The sequence below is a fragment of the Hippocampus guttulatus genome, chromosome 11 (assembly GCF_054856545.1).
Source record: "Hippocampus guttulatus isolate MCC_2025c chromosome 11, RoL_Hgut_1.0, whole genome shotgun sequence".
Classification (NCBI taxonomy): domain Eukaryota; kingdom Metazoa; phylum Chordata; class Actinopteri; order Syngnathiformes; family Syngnathidae; genus Hippocampus; species Hippocampus guttulatus.
In genome coordinates this window covers 7039444-7057410 of record NC_141271.1, presented here as the reverse complement: position 1 = coordinate 7057410, position 17967 = coordinate 7039444, and the positions used below count along the sequence as shown (strand labels likewise).

Below are 17967 nucleotides of genomic sequence, written 5' to 3'. Positions count from 1 at the left end.
GGGCCATACCATCACCATCATTAAATGTTTATTAAGTTAATAAACATTTAAAGTTAATTTAACTCTACAGACACAGTTAAAAAAGAAATGTAACACCATTTAATGTTGTTACATTTAATGAGGCATAGGGTATGATCGGCCATTCTTCTCATTCATTAGCAGAGATGTAAATCCAATCATAATGTGCCATTTTCACGGTGGAGAGGAGCAGATGGTTGTGACTGACAAAGTCATGCGACCTCGCGTGCCATGCGGTGGCGTCACTGTCCCAGTGACTCACACGTTCTCTAAACTCAAATGGATAGCGTTAGTCACCCCTTTCCCATAAGCCCCTTGGCGCCCTATGCTCACATTACGAAGCAGGGACCCCCTAAAATGGACGAACCCGACTCGATTCCTGACAGGAGGGGCAGGTGGATGGAAGCCAGTCTGATGACCTGGCAGTTAACTGCGCATGTGTGTGGGTGTGTGTCAGGTGATCATAATCGTGTTCGTAACCACGGCCTCGAGCCAACTGCAAAGCATTCCTGTGCGTGAGGGCAGGCATGTGTGCAGCAAAGCTCATGTTCATGCATCACTCACATACTGTACATGGATATGACAGCAGACAGATCATATGATGGAGATGAGGCCCATCTATGATACTTGCTGAGAGGGGGGGGACGTTATCCCCCCTCTAAGTACTCGAAACAAAAACACAGTGAGGCGGCAACAACTTTTTTAGATCGATCATTAAAATTGAGTGGGTTGTTTTTTCCTTCAGTCTCACATTCAACAAATTCTTTAACTTTCCAAGTCTATCCTGTTGTGATCACCATGCTAAAGTTATATAATTTGAAAACCGGTGAAATTTGTCAGGAAAAGTGTGATTAGATTTTTCTTTTTTATTCTGTCAAACTGGAAAAAAGATTAATGCAACATTGTGGTGTTATGGGAGTATACCTGTCTCCCTGGCTGCTGCGTGCACTGGTGAAAGCAGCAATAAATTGATCAGATGTTATTTTTGTGTTATTGTTGTTGTCATAAAACTATCGTACTTACTCCCATAAATATCTTAAGAATCAGAGCACTAGATTAATTGAAACACTTTACCATTCCAATCATGAATTACACTTGATATTCGGTATGAAATACAATTGTGAGTAGGACTGTGTGACTCCCAATACGAAAATGCAGTCCATTCAAATTAATTCAAACATTTATAAGTAGGCCTGCCTCAGTGGGAATGGATATTTAAAAGTGTGATAGTTACATTGTGTAATAAAGGTCAATGAGACATGCCTATATGTATAATCTCCTCCACATACCGGCTGGGTCAGATAATCTGTGCTAAATATAGCGGGCCCTAAGACTCGTTAAAGGTGCGGCATTTTGAAAGAGATAGTACATAGTGGCTGCTATGTCTTGATAAGTCGCACATTGTGACAAGCTCAGCAAAAACAGTCAAGATCATAACTCACATGGTGCCTTTATGTTGGGGAAGTCCACAATACCGGGAGTAGGGACATGGTGTGAAGTTTCACACCCAACAATTGCATATGTCAATTTTGTTGTTGTTGTGTTAGCGTGTGTCTCTGTGTGAAAGGGCCCCAATTGTGACAATGTTTCACCTTTAGTGAGTGCTGTTTAACAGTAAAAGTGATGTACCTAGTGGTGTTGATATGGCTGTGGTACTGAAATGTGTGGACAGCGGTTCGGCATTCATCAATTCACCTATTCGCTGATTATTTTAAGAACTTATCCCCTGTTATTCACCGAAAAAAAGCTCATTATTTTGCTGTTTTTGTTCTCCGGTCAAAGTAATAAACGTATTACTTTGGTGCCAGTTTGTGGTGTCTTGGTGTTAAGTACCGGTAACTATGTTGAAGTGAGTTGAGGTGTTTCATTGAGACAAAAATTGTGGTTTGCCACAATGCTGTGACATCCAGGACCAAATATAAACATTTCTTGAAGGGGCGCATCAATTAATCTGGAATTTTCACTGTTCGCGGCATGTCTTGGTCCTGATCACTCCACCTCCGTGGAAAAGAAGTGTGTTTTATGTGGAACATATTCACAGTTTGTTTGTTTATATGCTTCATAAAATCAACGATGTGCCCAGCGTAAGGCATTGGGGCGTTCCAACCCTAATTTTTAATCTTTGTAAAAAAAAAAATAATAATAAAAATACCTGTTTTCTTTCTTCCAGATTACCGTCCAAAGGGACAGTGGCTTGGACGTCTCTGCCCCAAAACACGGCAAGGTGGATGCGAACAATGCACCACATGTAGGCGGAAACCAGTGGGCAGGTGGTACAGGTGACATAGCCGAGGCGCTCTCTCTCTCTCTCTCTCTCTCTCTCTCACAACACACACTGTATTGATGTTATAACATCAAATTCATTTTACAGCATTATTATGTTCAATATATAATGATATAAGGGCGGCCCGGTAGTCCAGTGGTTAGCACGTCGGCTTCACAGTGCAGAGGTACCGGGTTCGATTCCAGCTCCGGCCTCCCTGTGTGGAGTTTGCATGTTCTCCCCGGGCCTGCGTGGGTTTTCTCCGGGTGCTCCGGTTTCCTCCCACATTCCAAAAACATGCATGTCAGGCTGATTGGACGCTCTAAATTGTCCCTAGGTGTGAGTGTGGGCGTGGATGGTTGTTCGTCTCTGTGTGCCCTGCGATTGGCTGGCAACTGATTCAGGGTGTCCCCCGCCTACTGCCCGAAGACGGCTGGGATAGGCTCCAGCACCCCCCGCGACCCTAGTGAGGATCAAGCGGTTCGGAAAATGGATGGATATAATGATACATACAAATGATCATACACTAATATTAAAAGTAATGCATCAATCAATCAGGTTTACATTTTCTACAGTGCATCACTTTTCATCTTGAGCACTGCAGGTGATCTAGCGCCTATTGCACCTGATTTTGGCAAGGACAGGCGAGTCACACCCTGGACTGCTCGGCAGTCTTTCTCAAGGCACATATAGACAAACATTCACTCACCCTCAAATTGACATCTATGGGCAATTTAGAGTCTTCACTTACTCGAACATGCATGTTTTTAGAGCTTGGGAGGCAGTCCGAGTACTCTGAGAAAACACATGCAAGCATAGTTCGAAAAAGCAAACTTCTCTCAAACGACATGTGCTGAGATGTCAATCCAAAACCTCTAAATCTCAAGGAGGATGACCACATGCGCCAATGTACTGGCCCAAATCTGTGAAGGAAATTTGTTTGAATGCCAAGTGCATAATTTTGACACACTTACACCGTAAAATAAAAGTCTTGGCCTAATGTTCTTTTGTGATGTTTCCCTGTAGGGGGTCGAGACACTGCGGGGCTGGGTGGGAAAGGGGGCCCGTATCGCTTGGATGCGGGACACAAAGTGTTCCAGGTTTCCCAGGCAGAGAAGGACGCCGTCCCAGAGGAGGTCCGCAGAGCAGCGCGAGAGATGGCAGAAAAAGCTTTCAAAGACAGGTTGGTTCTAAACTGATTGGCTGCGGCATGTCATGTTGAAGTCATAGTGTCCCGTGGCAAGAGGCCTCTGCACACGATTGGTGTGCAAAAGTTGACTGGCTGTAGCAGTGTCACGTGTGAGGAGTGACAATGCACACGATTGGTCTGTCTCCACCGTTTTCCTGCCTCGCACACACCCACTGACTCCACTTGTCATTCACTGCCGTGAAGTTAAGTGGATGGGGTCGTGTCACGTGGGCGCAGCCGCTATGCACTCCATTGATCTGTCGCGCTTCACCACTTGCTTTGGCTTGCACAATTACCTCACTGTAGTGTAAAAAAACCCAACTGTGGAACAATAGCTGAAGAATGTGTGGATAGATGAATAAGGTCTTCCATAGTTGGTCTGATGAATACATGTGCGGATGTGCATGCAGGTGCGCACGTGTGGGCAGCCAAGAGGACAACCTTTTTTCAGAAACTCAACTATGAAGGCTGTCTCTGTTCTCTGTTTTGTTCCCTTTTACTCTCTTTTAGCCCCTCACCCCTACCCCCAGCCCCTGTCCTCCTCCCCTGATTATCGTGACGCACAGTGATTCCCTTCATCCTCTCATGCGCTCCTTTTGTGAATCTCCTCTTCTGTTCTCGCTGTGTTTTATCCGTTTCCCAACTTTTTCCCCCACTTCCTCTCCATCTTTTTGGAAATATAATGTCACCACACGCTCTAAAAATTGTTCCCTTCACAAATACAGTCAATGCAAATTTTGTCTTTCTTATCCATTCGTTCGTAAATCCACCAAAAGGTACTTTGTTTACTCAGCTTCAGGTTAAACATCAACCGAGCTATGATCCTGCCGTTTTAAACTGCCTGCAGTCGTTAAGGCTCACAAGCAAAAACAGGCTCAGGTATGCTGAAATGGCAGAGTGTGTGCGCACAAACGCACACACGCATACACACAGACACAATCCTTTACTCAAGCGGCTGTGTCGACATGCCTGGCAGGTCTGAGCCATCATCCCCTTTTCAAATTAGACAATCAGCATGAATGGTATATCGTTTTTTTTTCTTTTTTGAAAATTGGAAGGGCTCCAAAATGTTTTTCCAGCGGCGTATTTTCATCAAGGGTAATATTTCAAATTGATTCCTGTTTAAGCGAACCTTCAACAAGAGCTGAAAAAATTTCCATGACATACCAGTAGTTGACATCGACTGTGGAAAGAAACCCTACTACAAGTATTTTTCTTCGATAAAACAATTGTAATCCTCAATTTAAGGCTCTTCAATGATTGGCCAAAATAATCGGCCAAATGGCCAATGTTTGCCAATTGTTTTTACCTTTATGTAATCTAACTATTAACAGTGAGGGGTTTCATTATTTATGACACATAAATCTATACCATCCCCCCATCTGTATCCTTAAATATATATTAAAAAAATTAATTTGTTCATCAGATCATTGTCTGGACCTGTCATTCAAAACAAACCAAATCTTAATTTTAATAAGCAATACTTAGATGAGCAAAGCAAGTTGTGTTATTTTATGCCTTATTTAGCGGTCGGGCCCTTGAGTCCTGTAATTATCTCTTGTAATTCGAGTCAATTATCTCTTATTTAACAACTACTGAACCCACTTGCACTCTGTTGCTAACCAAAAATGCAACACCTACCAAGGCAGGTAAACAGGCTCTCAGATGAAATATAGAATCTCACTGCATGTTAAGTAGAGAGTGCAAAAAAAAAAAAAAAATAGGTGTTCCAGTCGATCGCTAGCTCCACAATAATGTGATTGACCATGGTTCGGGCTGCCAATCGTGTCGAGAATGTACTTACTATGATGTCACATGCACATGCACACCTCCCACCCCACCCCCAAAAAAGCACACAACAGACGCATACATACAGCGTGGTGATTGGTGAAATAAAAACAATATGGGACAATGTCTTTGCGGTCTATGGGACCAAAAGTTATACAACGCTGTTTTGTATTTTAGTTCAAGTCTGCTTGTGCTGCACCTGCGTGTGAGATTCAGCATGACCACAGTCAGATTGCAGGAATTCAATCCCTATTTAAGAGCATTCAAAATTCATGACAAGTTTAGTCATACACATTTATTTAGTCGATTGTGACACTGTTTTGAAAAGAACATTGGAGCTTTTGAACTTGACCCGAATTTAACAACCCCACAGAGATTAAACGCATAAGTCTCAAAAGAGTTGAAAAGTAGATTGTTTCTTAGTGTCGGCAACTCCACCTTATGCATGTGGTAGTTCTTTTTTTGGGGGCAGGGAAGGGGTCACTCCTCTTTGAGCATAACTTGCTATTTACTCGCTTTCTTCACTGTGTTAAATATAATCTGTGGAATGTGGAAGACTTGGTAGCCGTTGCGGTACTCACACACACACATGCATACACACCAGAGGAATGTGTGGAGGAAGTGGCGGTGCCATGCTTCTCTCTCTGTGGGCTCACTGGGATGTGGCCGGACAGCAGTTGATTCGCTCAAAGAGTGCGGAATGTGTAGTAAACAACTGTCATCATACGGTAGTTGCAAGCATCCATTCAAACGCAAGCACACTTTAGCTCATAAATTGTGAGACACTCAATATCGGCTCTGTGATTAACCGCAGTGATGACATCTCACCAAAGCGGGGCTTTCCCTTGTTCATGGCTGTGTTGCAATGCTAAATCAAATCTCGGATTAGTATTACTATTTTTCTCATAGCGAATAATTAAAATTGATAACCCTGGTCAACAGGAAATTTTAATCAGAGATGACTTTATGTGCCCCTAAAAATGTCTTTACTTTTTTCCCGAGAACCTCAGGGTTTTTTTTGTTCTGTCTTTTTTTTAATGTATTTTTATTTTTGGTTTTTAAGTGTGAGCACAAGTAGTTCTCGACAGTTTTACCTGAGGTGGTGTAGGGATGGCAGGAGGTTTAGCTAGGAGGGCGGAGGATATAAGCCCCCACAACCTTCCCCTCCACACACACACACACACACACACACACACACACACACACACACACACACACACACACACACACACACACACACACACACACACACTCACAGTTCTTATTCAGGTTTCATTTACTGCATTCCCTGTCAAGTTTTAGGCAATTCACGGTAATAACACATCTTAATGTTGAGCACTAACCTACTTTGTGTACGCAATGCAATGAGAATTATCAACTTTGGCAACCACAAACGATTATTTTGCTCGTGAACTAGTCAGTTATAGGAGTAATAATTAGTCGACTCATCGGATCATGTGTAAATCGCAGCATTTCGCACCAGCAAGCATCTGCTCCTACATAGCCACCATTTGTTTACAGCCTGAAGATACGTAAAAAATAAACATAACGTTGAACTTTGATTAAACTTTGGAGCTTGAGAGAGAGAGAGAGAGAGAGAGAGAGAGAGAGAGAGAGAGAGAGAACCTTGGAAGATGTTGCAATGCATTGTTTTCAAACTATAATTTGGTATAGCCAGGGTGCAAGCCTCAATCTTAGCTCCATAGCTCTTCCGCGGTGTCACATTAAAAACCTGCGCTATTTTAACTGTACGCGGAGGTAGAGTTTTCATTCTATTGGCATCAGCTGCAACACCTGGAATGGCCGGTGAGGCTTACGCAGGTCTACCAAAATTCACAAAAACGCTAGACTTGCTCTCGTATAAAATGGTGATATGTCCGTTTTAACGCCGAGCGCAGTCTAATTCCTGTAACCAAATTGTCAGGTGCATCAGGGGCACGGCAGTTCCCTGCACCAGAATTCCCAGTGAGGCATATCGCGGTCTCAAACACACTAGACCAAACTTGCCCTGGCATCCAAAGGAAAATGCGCCCATTTTTACGCCGGGCACACGGGCGCTTGCATATCGAAACAGGGCCCTAAGTGAGGCATTATGATCATACTGAGATGATGATGTCTGTGCAATTATGGTCAGTTTTGAATGACAGTGTCAGAGGGGTAGGATCAGAGTATGTTCGTTTAGCGCACTGCATCATACTGAGTATTTTGGTCATGTTCATCCCAAAACACCCTTGAAATTCCATCCATTTTCCGATCCGCTTTATCCTCACAAGGCATGCTGCAGCCTATCCCAGCTGTCTTCGGGCAGCGGGCGGGGGACACCCTGAACTGGTTGCCAGCCAATCGCAGGGCACAGAAAGATGAACAACCATCCACGCTCACACTCACACCTACGGACAATTTCGAGTGTTCAATCAGTCTGTCGTGCATGTTTTTGGAATGTGGGAGGAAACTCTGGAAGGCTGGGGCCGGACTCAAACCCTGCACCTCTGCACTGTGAGGCCGACACGCTAACCAGTCGACCACCGGGCCGCCACCCTTGAAATCAAGACCTTAATTTATCCACCCTTTAGGGAGGGTGTCGTCATGTATTCTGTCGAGACGTGAGGCATTTCCTGGTTGGAATGCTTGTGGTTTATTGTCTGAGTCCCTAAATTTTGTTTGTATGTGTTTGTGTGGCTCACGCCCGCAGTCTGTACATGATTATTGTGTCTCTGTCCTCATACAAGCAGTCGCACGTAGACAATAGGCACGCGTATATACACACACACACACACACACACACATACAGATACTGTAGATATGATGGCGAGCTGTGACACGTACTTCGTTACAATATCTTCCTATCTGTGTGCCTTTGTGCAGTCACAGTCTGCTTGTCGTCACATGTTTCAAATACACACACACACGCGCGTGCACACACATGCCCGTTTATGCAAACACAGTGCAGGTAAGATGCTTAATGACCCCTAAAGAGGATTCTAAGTATGTAGGTAATGCTGAAGTACGATGATGGGATTACACAGACAAGACGTAGCACACCTGTCTCTCTCACAGGTATAAATTGACAAATTAAAAGATTTCTTGAAAAATAGATGCGTTCAAAAAGGTACTGACACAGGAAATCCATTTTGTCCAAATGCAAAAAAAAGCATGATATTGTATGTGTCACATTCTCCATAAATCACAAAATATAAGGAATGGACTTTGATTTATAACGTTGTTACTGTCAAACTGCAAGTGGCTTTTTTTGTCCTGCAGGCACGTGATGATGGCTAGAATGGACTTTTTTGCTTTATTTTTGTCGGGTTACAATTTTATCCTCCTAAAATGAATTCTTTTATCATACATTTTCTATATTTTTATTCACATGTTTGTAGAGTATTACAGAATGTCTTTCCAATCAGCCATCCTATGGATTATGATAAATAAAGAAATAAACATATCAAATTCAAAAGGACATTTAATGAATATAAAATTGCATCCGTCTCTCTACAGGCTGAAGGAGATCGATATGAGCGAGTATGACGCCACCACCTATGAGCGATTCTCCAGTGCTGTCAGGAGACAAGTTCAGTCCCTGCGCATTATCCTGGACACTTTGCAGGTTTGCTGGTCATGTTTAACTTTTCTTACATACTACTGTACTGTACTTAGTTTCTTCAGGGGAGGAAAATCTGGGAACATTCCTGAAAAGCCTTTGATAAACCACTTTAAAATAAAATAAAAAGTTAAAAAAAATACATGGGTTGTAAGGGTTTTAAGATATGACATTCATAGGCTAATACAGCAGGTTAGCTAACTGTAGTAGTTCATTTCAATGTTTGCCTTTGATTTACATTGAGTATGTAAGTCAACATTAGCCAATAACTCCATTGTTGGGTGTTTTTCATAAGCTAACATTGGAAAATGAAAGGGATGCCTTAACCACTCAGCCACTGTACCACCCTTGTGAGAATGTGTAAGCTAAAATTAGCAGTAAAGTGCAATGTTAGCTTTTTTCTCCGACTTATGTAGACAATGTAAGACAAAGTCATGAGTTGACTAAAGTGCCAATTTACCATAACCGAGACGCATAATGGGAGGGCACAGACAGAATCTTATGTAGCTCACAGTTCACGGTGTCCATGTATCAACAGTCAAGATATCACCAACTACCAATCACAGGAAAGCTGTTTTCCATATCAGAATCAGAAACATCTTTCGTGGCCAAGTATGTAGAACACATGAGGAATTTGTGTCCGGTAGTACAGGCTACACTAGTATCATCAATAGCAAGCAACTACGATATTCATATTAAGCAAAACAGCAATCCAATCTGAGCAAAGCTCATTTACTTGTTGATTATTAATGAGAAAACCGTCCGGTCAGAAAGTTTTGACCAACTGGAATACCCTGATAAGGGCATTGTGGGCATTGCAACCTAAATGATCATTCAAACCTGATAAAAGGGTGTCAAATATTAGTTTTAGAAAATGTGGCAGGGGACCTTGAAACATCACAACATAATTTCTTAATAAGCCAAGACGACATTCCCTTGATCAACAACTCCTCGCCATTGCGGGGCTTCAAAAAGCATGTTCACAGAAGGAAGTGGTCACAGAGCTTCAGAGCGTCACAGCAGGATAAAACTGAGTTTGAGACACTGGAGGAGTCACAGAAAGGCACAGAAGAGGAGGTCCTTGGAAATAAATGTATTGGGCAATTCATGATCAAGCAACTCTTGGGCTACTACTACTGGTACTACTAACCATAAAAACACAACAACTTTGTTTTTTAGCATACAGTATGTATCCTAGCGACCAAAATATAATAGCGCCGAAATGAAAAACATATTTGCTGTATTCCATTGAGAGAGTGATTTCATTGTTTTGACTTTGTTTGCGAGTTGTTGAGAATCCCTGTGAGAACTCAAGTGCATGTGTGCAGAGGTGTGTGTCATATCAGAATGATTACAGAGCGGCCATGCTAGCGCTATTATTCTCCTGTCCAGGTGTGAGGCTCTTTTGTGCTCATGTCGTGTGTGCTTCCCACCCACGTCCCTCCATCCAGGTGTTCAAAGCAGCAGCTTTGAACGTGAACAACAGTACTTGTTTGTCCTCGTCACCGCGGGCCGTTAATATGAGGGAGATTACACGAGCATGATGCCATGAAGTCATGTTATTTTTATCATACTTGATGAGTGATTTAGCATGCACACGCACACACACACACACACACACACACACACACACACACACACACACACACACACGATGAAGCTTTCCTGGAAACATTTCAGCAATGCATTGTGTGACTGGGTTTTAGGGAAGCCCCCTCATTCTTTCAACACTCCGGAGACTTTGCCACATATAAGCACCTGCATTAGAGATTGTGAGGACCACATAAAATGATCCAGCACACCTGCGACCCGAATAAGGATAAGCGGTACAGGGGATGGATGGATCTGGTTCTTTACTTGCGTCGGTTTTTATGTTGCATTGTCACACTTGCAGTTTGGAGAAAAAAAAGTAAATTGCAGATATTTTCAAATGTGTAGATGAACAGTAAAAAATAGTCAGAAAAGTAAATACTCAAGTAAAGCACTGACTCTGAACCTGAAATATCTGCTTTTGGACTTTTGTTACTGCCTACCACAGATGTTAATCATGGGGGCATTTTAACAGTTGAGGTTTTTGCGACTGATGTGTTTGTGGCCTTCCGCTGTTACTATTTTCAAATGGAAAAACCGCCTAATGTTGTGTATGTCTGCGTGTTTGTGTGTGTGTGTGTGTGTGTTGTCTGTTGTCTGTTTGTGCGCGCATGTGTTCCAGGCTAAAGCCAAGGAGCGCCAGTGGCTAAAGAACCAGGCTCTGGGAGAACTGGACGATGCAAAAATCATCGACGGCCTCACCGGCGAAAGGGCGATTTATAAACGCAGAGGAGAACTGGACCCCGAAGTGAAAATGATTTTCTTTTGTTTTTCCCGCCCACTTTACCACACCTTTAAACACACACACAATTATGCCCCCCCCACACACACGTACAGTTGACCTTTGTGTCATTCAGTACATTCCAGTGGTATATGTGAGATTATTATTACACTCTGGCGTTCTTCTCAGGCATCATGTCTTCAACTCTCATGCCTACTCGTTGAGGAGGAATTTCCTGTGCTAATTATACAACCCTTAAGTTGTCAGGCATTGTTTTTCTGACTCATTTAGCGCCAAACTTTGCATATTTGTCGCCCATCAATGAATCAATTCCCTGCGTGCACGTGTTTAGTCGTTTACACCAGTTAATCCCAATGCACGTTTTTTTTTGTCACTGACTCCATATTTTCCATTTTGATTGTGTCCTGTGTTCACAGCCTGGAACGCCACAGCAAAAGCCCAAACGTCTACGTGTGCTCGCCGATGTGTCTGGAAGTATGTACCGCTTCAACGGCGTGGACGGACGCCTCGAGCGCACTATGGAGGCTGTGTGTATGGTCATGGAGGCTTTCGAAAGCTATGAGCACAAGTTCAAGGTGAGGGTGGTCACACCTAAACATCCTGTTTGCGTTTCAACATTCGGTAATGGTCTAGAACCACTACTTTTTCCTGTGTATACTATACCTCCAAAGTAGGATATAATCTCCAAGATGCTGGTTAAGTTTGTTCCAGTTGCATTTTCTTCTCATAGGAAAAGTGTCATGAATCGATCTCTTCAAGAGTTAAAAAAAAATGCACTGACATCCCATGAGGTTTACTCACTTTACATTTTCAAAACACATTTTCCTGCCTGGCAACAGTGCAAATGAGCTCCCACATGGCCTGGAAACATTGTGATCATAACATCTCATCGTAGATAGAGGACATAACATCCTGAACTGAAATAGAAGACTTGAGCTGGCAATGCCAGGGCAACCTGCTCTGAAACCTGACAAGTATATGGAAAGCATGTACACATTCGTCAGGGCTGAAACACTTGAGTGGGCATCATGTGGCATCACACTCCACCACAAGCTGGCATGAGGGCTCGGGTCATTCTCGGTGAAGGTGGTGCTGTTGCAACTAGCAAATGCAAAAGCACAATCATTTCTGCACTTGTCAAATCTCATCAGTTGTTCTTTTTTTTTTATCACAGTACGACATCATGGGCCACTCGGGCGACGGCTATGACATCGATCTGGTCCGAGTGGACAGAGTCCCCAAGAACAACAAGCAGAGGCTAAAAGTCCTTAAGGTAGCTGGTTGGAGAAATGTTACTTTATTCTAACTGCAGCCATTTGTATTTACTGACTTCTGCCAAAGTACAGTCAAAGCGGCAGAATCAACTATGATCCACTGCGTGATGGGTGATTCAAGTGTAGGTTGTTCAGATTTGTAATCAATTTTTCCCGCAGGAAATAATGGAAATAGAAAGAAACTGTTCCAGGACCCAAATTTTGGCATCCGCAACCCCCACGTCCAGAGGGTTTTACATTTTAGCATTTCTGACTCGATACAAATATGAAGAGAAATTAATCAATTTATAATAAGGTAAAATAAAGTAAAACTACTCACCCTTTCAATTTACCTATCGGACTTATAATGGAAAGGGAAGAGTCTTGTGTTTTCAGAGTCCTGTCAGCTCCTGGTGTTTTCGAAATCTTTTGGGAATGAACAAAGCCCTATGATATTTAATTACCGGTGATACATTTTGTGCAAGCGGCCAAAAAAAAACTCCGATTCAATACTATGCTCTATTTTTGTTTGCAATGTTCCCAGCATACAGTATTCGCCGTTCAAGAAGTCGGCAATTTGTTAATTTTTATATTTTTATGATATATTTTTTTAAGGATATTGCCTTAGCGTTATTTTGTGGCATCTCGGTGTCAAGAGGAAATGTTGATGTGAGGGCAGGAGCTTCATTTAGTCAGGGAATATCCTTGCCTAATGGGGAAAAAATAAGTCTGTGGGCAGTAGTAAACCTTTGGAAAGGGGTGGCGGGCATCAATTACTTGCAGCAAGGTTTGGTTTTATGTATATGGTTTTGTTACACTTTCCTCTTTTGCTAATACTGCTCATACTGTATTCTGTTGTGACATCACAAAAACACACTTGTGAAGTTAATTCTTTGGCTCGCTGGGCTAAGGTCTTGGGGGCTCTTTTCCTCTTCTGCACAATTAATATCCTGATTTTTTTCTGTGCTTTGGCCCCCCCATTATGCCCTCCCATCCGCTATAGACTATGCACGCCCACTCTCAGTTCTGCATGAGCGGCGACTACACGCTTGAGAGCACGGCGGCCAGCATCAAGGAGCTAGCACGGGAGGAGGCCGATGAGCACTTTGTGGTCGTGCTAAGCGATGCTAACCTGGAGCGCTACGGCATCCGACCCGAGCGCTTCGCCCAGGTCCTCACTTCAAACCCCCAGGTCAACGCCTTCGCCATTTTCATCGGCTCTCTGGGCGATCAAGCCGAAAGGTGAGGAGAGGGTAAAGAGAAGAAAAGGTCAATAACAGGACGCAAGTTCAATGGGAAAGTTGAACGTGGTGGCTCAAAGAAAGTGTTATTAATCATTAATTGATAAATGAATCATCTACAACACAGTGTCAGAGTTCAACCACATTAACAAACAAGACTTAAAGTGACAACCGTAGCTCACCTGCCCTTTTCACACGGAGCTTTCAACAACAGCTAGGATTTCAAATTAAAGTGTAAAGGCTAAACCTTTAAAGGTTAAGGTTTCAAATGAAGGTTTTAAACCAGGATAAGAGTTTCAATGTAGAGTTTGAAACTCGGGTTTGAAACTAAGGTTTGGAATTGTAAATCATTTCCAGACAAGAGTTAGATAAGTTTCAAAGGACTTTCAAGTCTGTTTTAGGCCAATGGTTAAGATTTCAAGGCTGGGTTAGGGTTTCAAACCAGTGCAGGGTTTGAAAGACCTTAGTCGACCTTAGCAGTTCCACTGTCAAAAATACAGTTGCTTTCATTCAGCATGCCCTTTGTATTTTCATTTCCACTGTAAAAAGTTGGCATGCAAAACACCCGCAGCTTGATGCACTACAGTGTGTTGGCTGAAAGCTGGAGAATGGTCACTTCCCGAATGGGAAGACAAAAAAAACCCCCCCAAAGCCTTTTGTCTTATTGTCCAGATGTCAAGAAGAAAGATGCCCTCCATTGTTGTTTACTATGTGCGCTTCCTCTTCTTTGTTGTTCACACAGAAGATTGAAAGATGGATTGGACCATGTTTTCTTTCATCCATTTACTAGCCAAATATGAGTGTATCTGCGTTCACCCTTCTTGTTTTTTAAATTTGGTGTCTTTATTTTTGTGCATCAGACTACAAAAGACCCTTCCGGCTGGAAGATCCTTTGTTGCTATGGATACCAAGCAGATCCCCCAAATACTGCAGCAGATCTTCACATCAACAATGCTGTCTGGTGTCTGACGGTGCCTCTGACTGACACCCCCACCCCCTCCACCACACACACACACACACACACACACACAATTTTATTTTTGCAACCCAAAAGTCAAAGTCCTCGGCTCACCTGGCTTCTCGGGAATGAGCGAGGAATGCCCCACCTGAGTGAGGACTCTCTTTCAAGGCGGCCGCCTTCACTCGAGCCCATGGCAGCCGTGTCAACACGCTCAGGCCTTTCCGCCGCCCTGACTGGTTATCTCTGTCCTGCGAGGAATCTGAGATCTTATTTCATAGTCAGATCTCACACACTGTTGCCATAAGTGGCAATGTTAATTATTGCAATGTGCATGGCCATCACATCAACTTTTTCAATGGGTGGCACACATTCAGTGGCCTTTTTCTTTTTTAAAACTTGGTGTAGTATTAACACTATGAACGCAAATAATTACTTAACGGTATTTTCATATCAAACGGGTGTTGTCGTTATAAAATTTTAGCTAGCTAGCAGTTGTTCTGGTGACATCAGTATTGACTAGGCAGAGTTCATCACACCCCATCTATCCATCACTTTTTTGCAGCGCTTGTTCGGGTCGCGGGTGAGCTGGAACCTAACTAGGTGGTTGCCAGTAAATCGCATGGCACATATAGACAAACAACCACTCACACACTGATTCCAATCGATGCACATTTTAGAGTCTAACACAGAACAACAGTAAGTTTGCAGGGGGGATTCAAACTCCAATCCCCGAACTGTGAAGTAGACGTGCCTAAATTATCTTGCTGCTCAACATAGACCAGTTACAGAGCTGTTAAGTGTGTCAAAAAACAGCTGTATGTAATTTATAAAAGTCAAGCTAGACCCCGAAAAAAAGGTTCTTGGACAGATTTGTCCGACCGCTTGCTGCTTGATGTCAAAGCCCAGTTCGAAAAATTTATATACGGCCCGTATGTGCCTTGAAAAAGTCTTCCTATCCCTTGAACCTTTTCACAATCACAAACCTGTCCATAAATCCATCCATTATCTACCGATTATTCGGGGTCGGGTCGCTCATGCGATAGACAAACACAGCGTAGCACATAATTGGAGTGGAGCAAAAATGACGCAGCTTGTCAAAACTTGAAGCAAATATATATCCGTGCCTTTCATTCCGATACACCTCAAGTGCAATTAATTGCCTTCAGAAGTCACCTATTTAGTCAACAGAGTCCACTTGTGTAATTCACTCCCAGATTAATATACGTGTTCTGTGAAGGCCTATGTGGTTTATTAGAAACTGAGTTAAATTATGAAAGAAAATGTCAAGCTTTGAACATCGGAAAAAGCACCATTCAATCATCATCATCTAAAAATGGAAAAAAAAGTATGACACGATTGCAGACCAACCAAGGCATGGCCATCCACCGAAACTGATGGAGCAACTGAGCAGAACACTGGTTGGAGTAGCCGCCAAAAGGCTCATGGTCACTCTGGAGGAGCTTCAGAAATCCACAGCTCAGGTGGAAGATTCTGTCTATAGCAAAATTTTTGCACTCCATAGAGGGCAATCCTGCTGAATTCGGCAATAGATTAGAAACCAGGAATGAGATTCATCTCCTGGGAAGGCTTAAATTTTGAAAATACCCCTTCACAATTATGTGCAATGTGTCGAGCGTGCAAAAAAAAAAAAAAAAAGTCAAACATTGAGGTTTGCGGTTGCGCTCGTAAAGCAGCAATATGTGAAAAGTTCAAGGGGTACGAAAACATTTTCTTGGCTCCACTGCCCCACAATACTGAGAAAGGACAGGGAGAACTGACAGGAATAGGAATTGAGACCGTGTTCTCCAAGATCAGGACATTTATTGACACATTAACTTTGTACTTGGCGCACTCCCCCGATGTTCGACATAAAATACTCGATTTTCTCCACAATGACATCCTCACCACAGTTCCCCCTATTACAAAATCCCCAGTGGACACTCTCAACTAATTATGTCACTCAATGCAACCACATTAGTTTTGATTGATTGCCCTCATGAAATTGAAACATTTAAGTCAGAGCACAAATGAAGCAATCCTATCAACAAGGATACATAGCTATACGTACAGTATAATGAATGCAATTGTACATAAGAATTTTAGTGGTAATAAATACAATAGATGATTTTAATAAAAGACTGAATGTGAAATTCTCATGTTTGTTTTTTTCACTCCACAGTCATCAATTGGCTGCAGTGTTCCGTTTTCCTCTTGGATAACGTGTTCTTTACCATGCACTTTCCTAAGGGGTACTTTTTAAACAATTTTCAATAGCTCATCGAAGTGGATTATTTCGATAATAAAACAGGCACATCAAAGTAAATTTGAATGTCGTCGAAAAGTTCATTTATGTCAGTAGTTTAATTCACAAAGTGAAGCATATATTACACAGACTCATTCGAAACTACTTTTCAGATCGGCAAGTCCTCCTTAATTTCTTCAGATGGTGAATTCTGGCTTTTTGTTAGCTGTTTGTTATGATCAGAAATATTAAAAACAAAAAAAGATGAAAAAGTTCACTGTGAGGAGTGAATCTACATAATAAATGACTGAAATCTGAAAAATATATCTCAAAGTTGTATCGGGAAAATTTACAACCCATTACAATCTAATTTAGGGGTGAATTGATATTCTTTTTAACCCCCCAAAAATCTCTGAATAAGCAGGGATATGTCGCCAATAAGCATTTTCATGAAAATTGGGCACTCCCCTCTTTACCCACAAAAAAGCACCAAAAAAAAAATCTGCGAAAAGGTGAATCTGAACCATGACAATGCAGGGGTCCTGTATTTTGTTGACCATTTCCCACTAAATTCATATATTCAAATCAGTTTTGAACTTCATCTTAAAGCGCTTCATGAGCTGTTTTCCTTGAAAGGTCCAGAGCGGGAAAAGACAAGCGCCTCCTCGCTCACCTTCCAGCGGTGTTCTTTACTGCCGTGACCTCTGACTGGGAGATAATTACATTGCTCCACTTTCTCCCTTTGCCTCCTACATCATTTTCTTGACACGGTGTGGAACACTTATTTGGGGAAAAGTCAGTCGCTGTTTCCGCATGTGATGCCACCTAGACGGGTGGCGGTGTCGCACGTGTTTGCTTCCCATGAGTCAGTTGTTAAAAAAGAAAAGAAAACTAAGCAAACGATTTCAAGGGTGATGGCATCACGTCAGTGTGGAGCCTGCAGCGTATAACACGCACATAGATGGTGGCCATCTTTACGACTCGCTCGATTGATTGATTGAATCGGATTGAAGGCTGATGCCATGGCAGCGCGGCAGACGGGCTGGAAGGTTGAAGGAGCATTAGAGGGGAGACACATA

At 42.6% G+C, this 17967-nt stretch overlaps 1 protein-coding gene across 1 annotated transcript in view; it reads left to right on the top strand.

The window, feature by feature from the left end:
• The window catches only part of vwa8 (von Willebrand factor A domain containing 8), a 56780-nt gene extending 39990 nt beyond the window's left edge, over window positions 1-16790 (top strand). The window contains exons 38-45 of the mRNA XM_086123932.1: window positions 2189-2297; window positions 3308-3464; window positions 8757-8865; window positions 11072-11197; window positions 11608-11766; window positions 12366-12464; window positions 13448-13686; window positions 14546-16790. Of these exons, the coding sequence (XP_085980058.1) occupies window positions 2189-2297; window positions 3308-3464; window positions 8757-8865; window positions 11072-11197; window positions 11608-11766; window positions 12366-12464; window positions 13448-13686; window positions 14546-14654 (1107 nt within the window). The 3' untranslated portion in view covers window positions 14655-16790. The remainder of the gene's footprint in view (window positions 1-2188; window positions 2298-3307; window positions 3465-8756; window positions 8866-11071; window positions 11198-11607; window positions 11767-12365; window positions 12465-13447; window positions 13687-14545) is intronic.
• Window positions 16791-17967: the final 1177 nt, after the last annotated feature.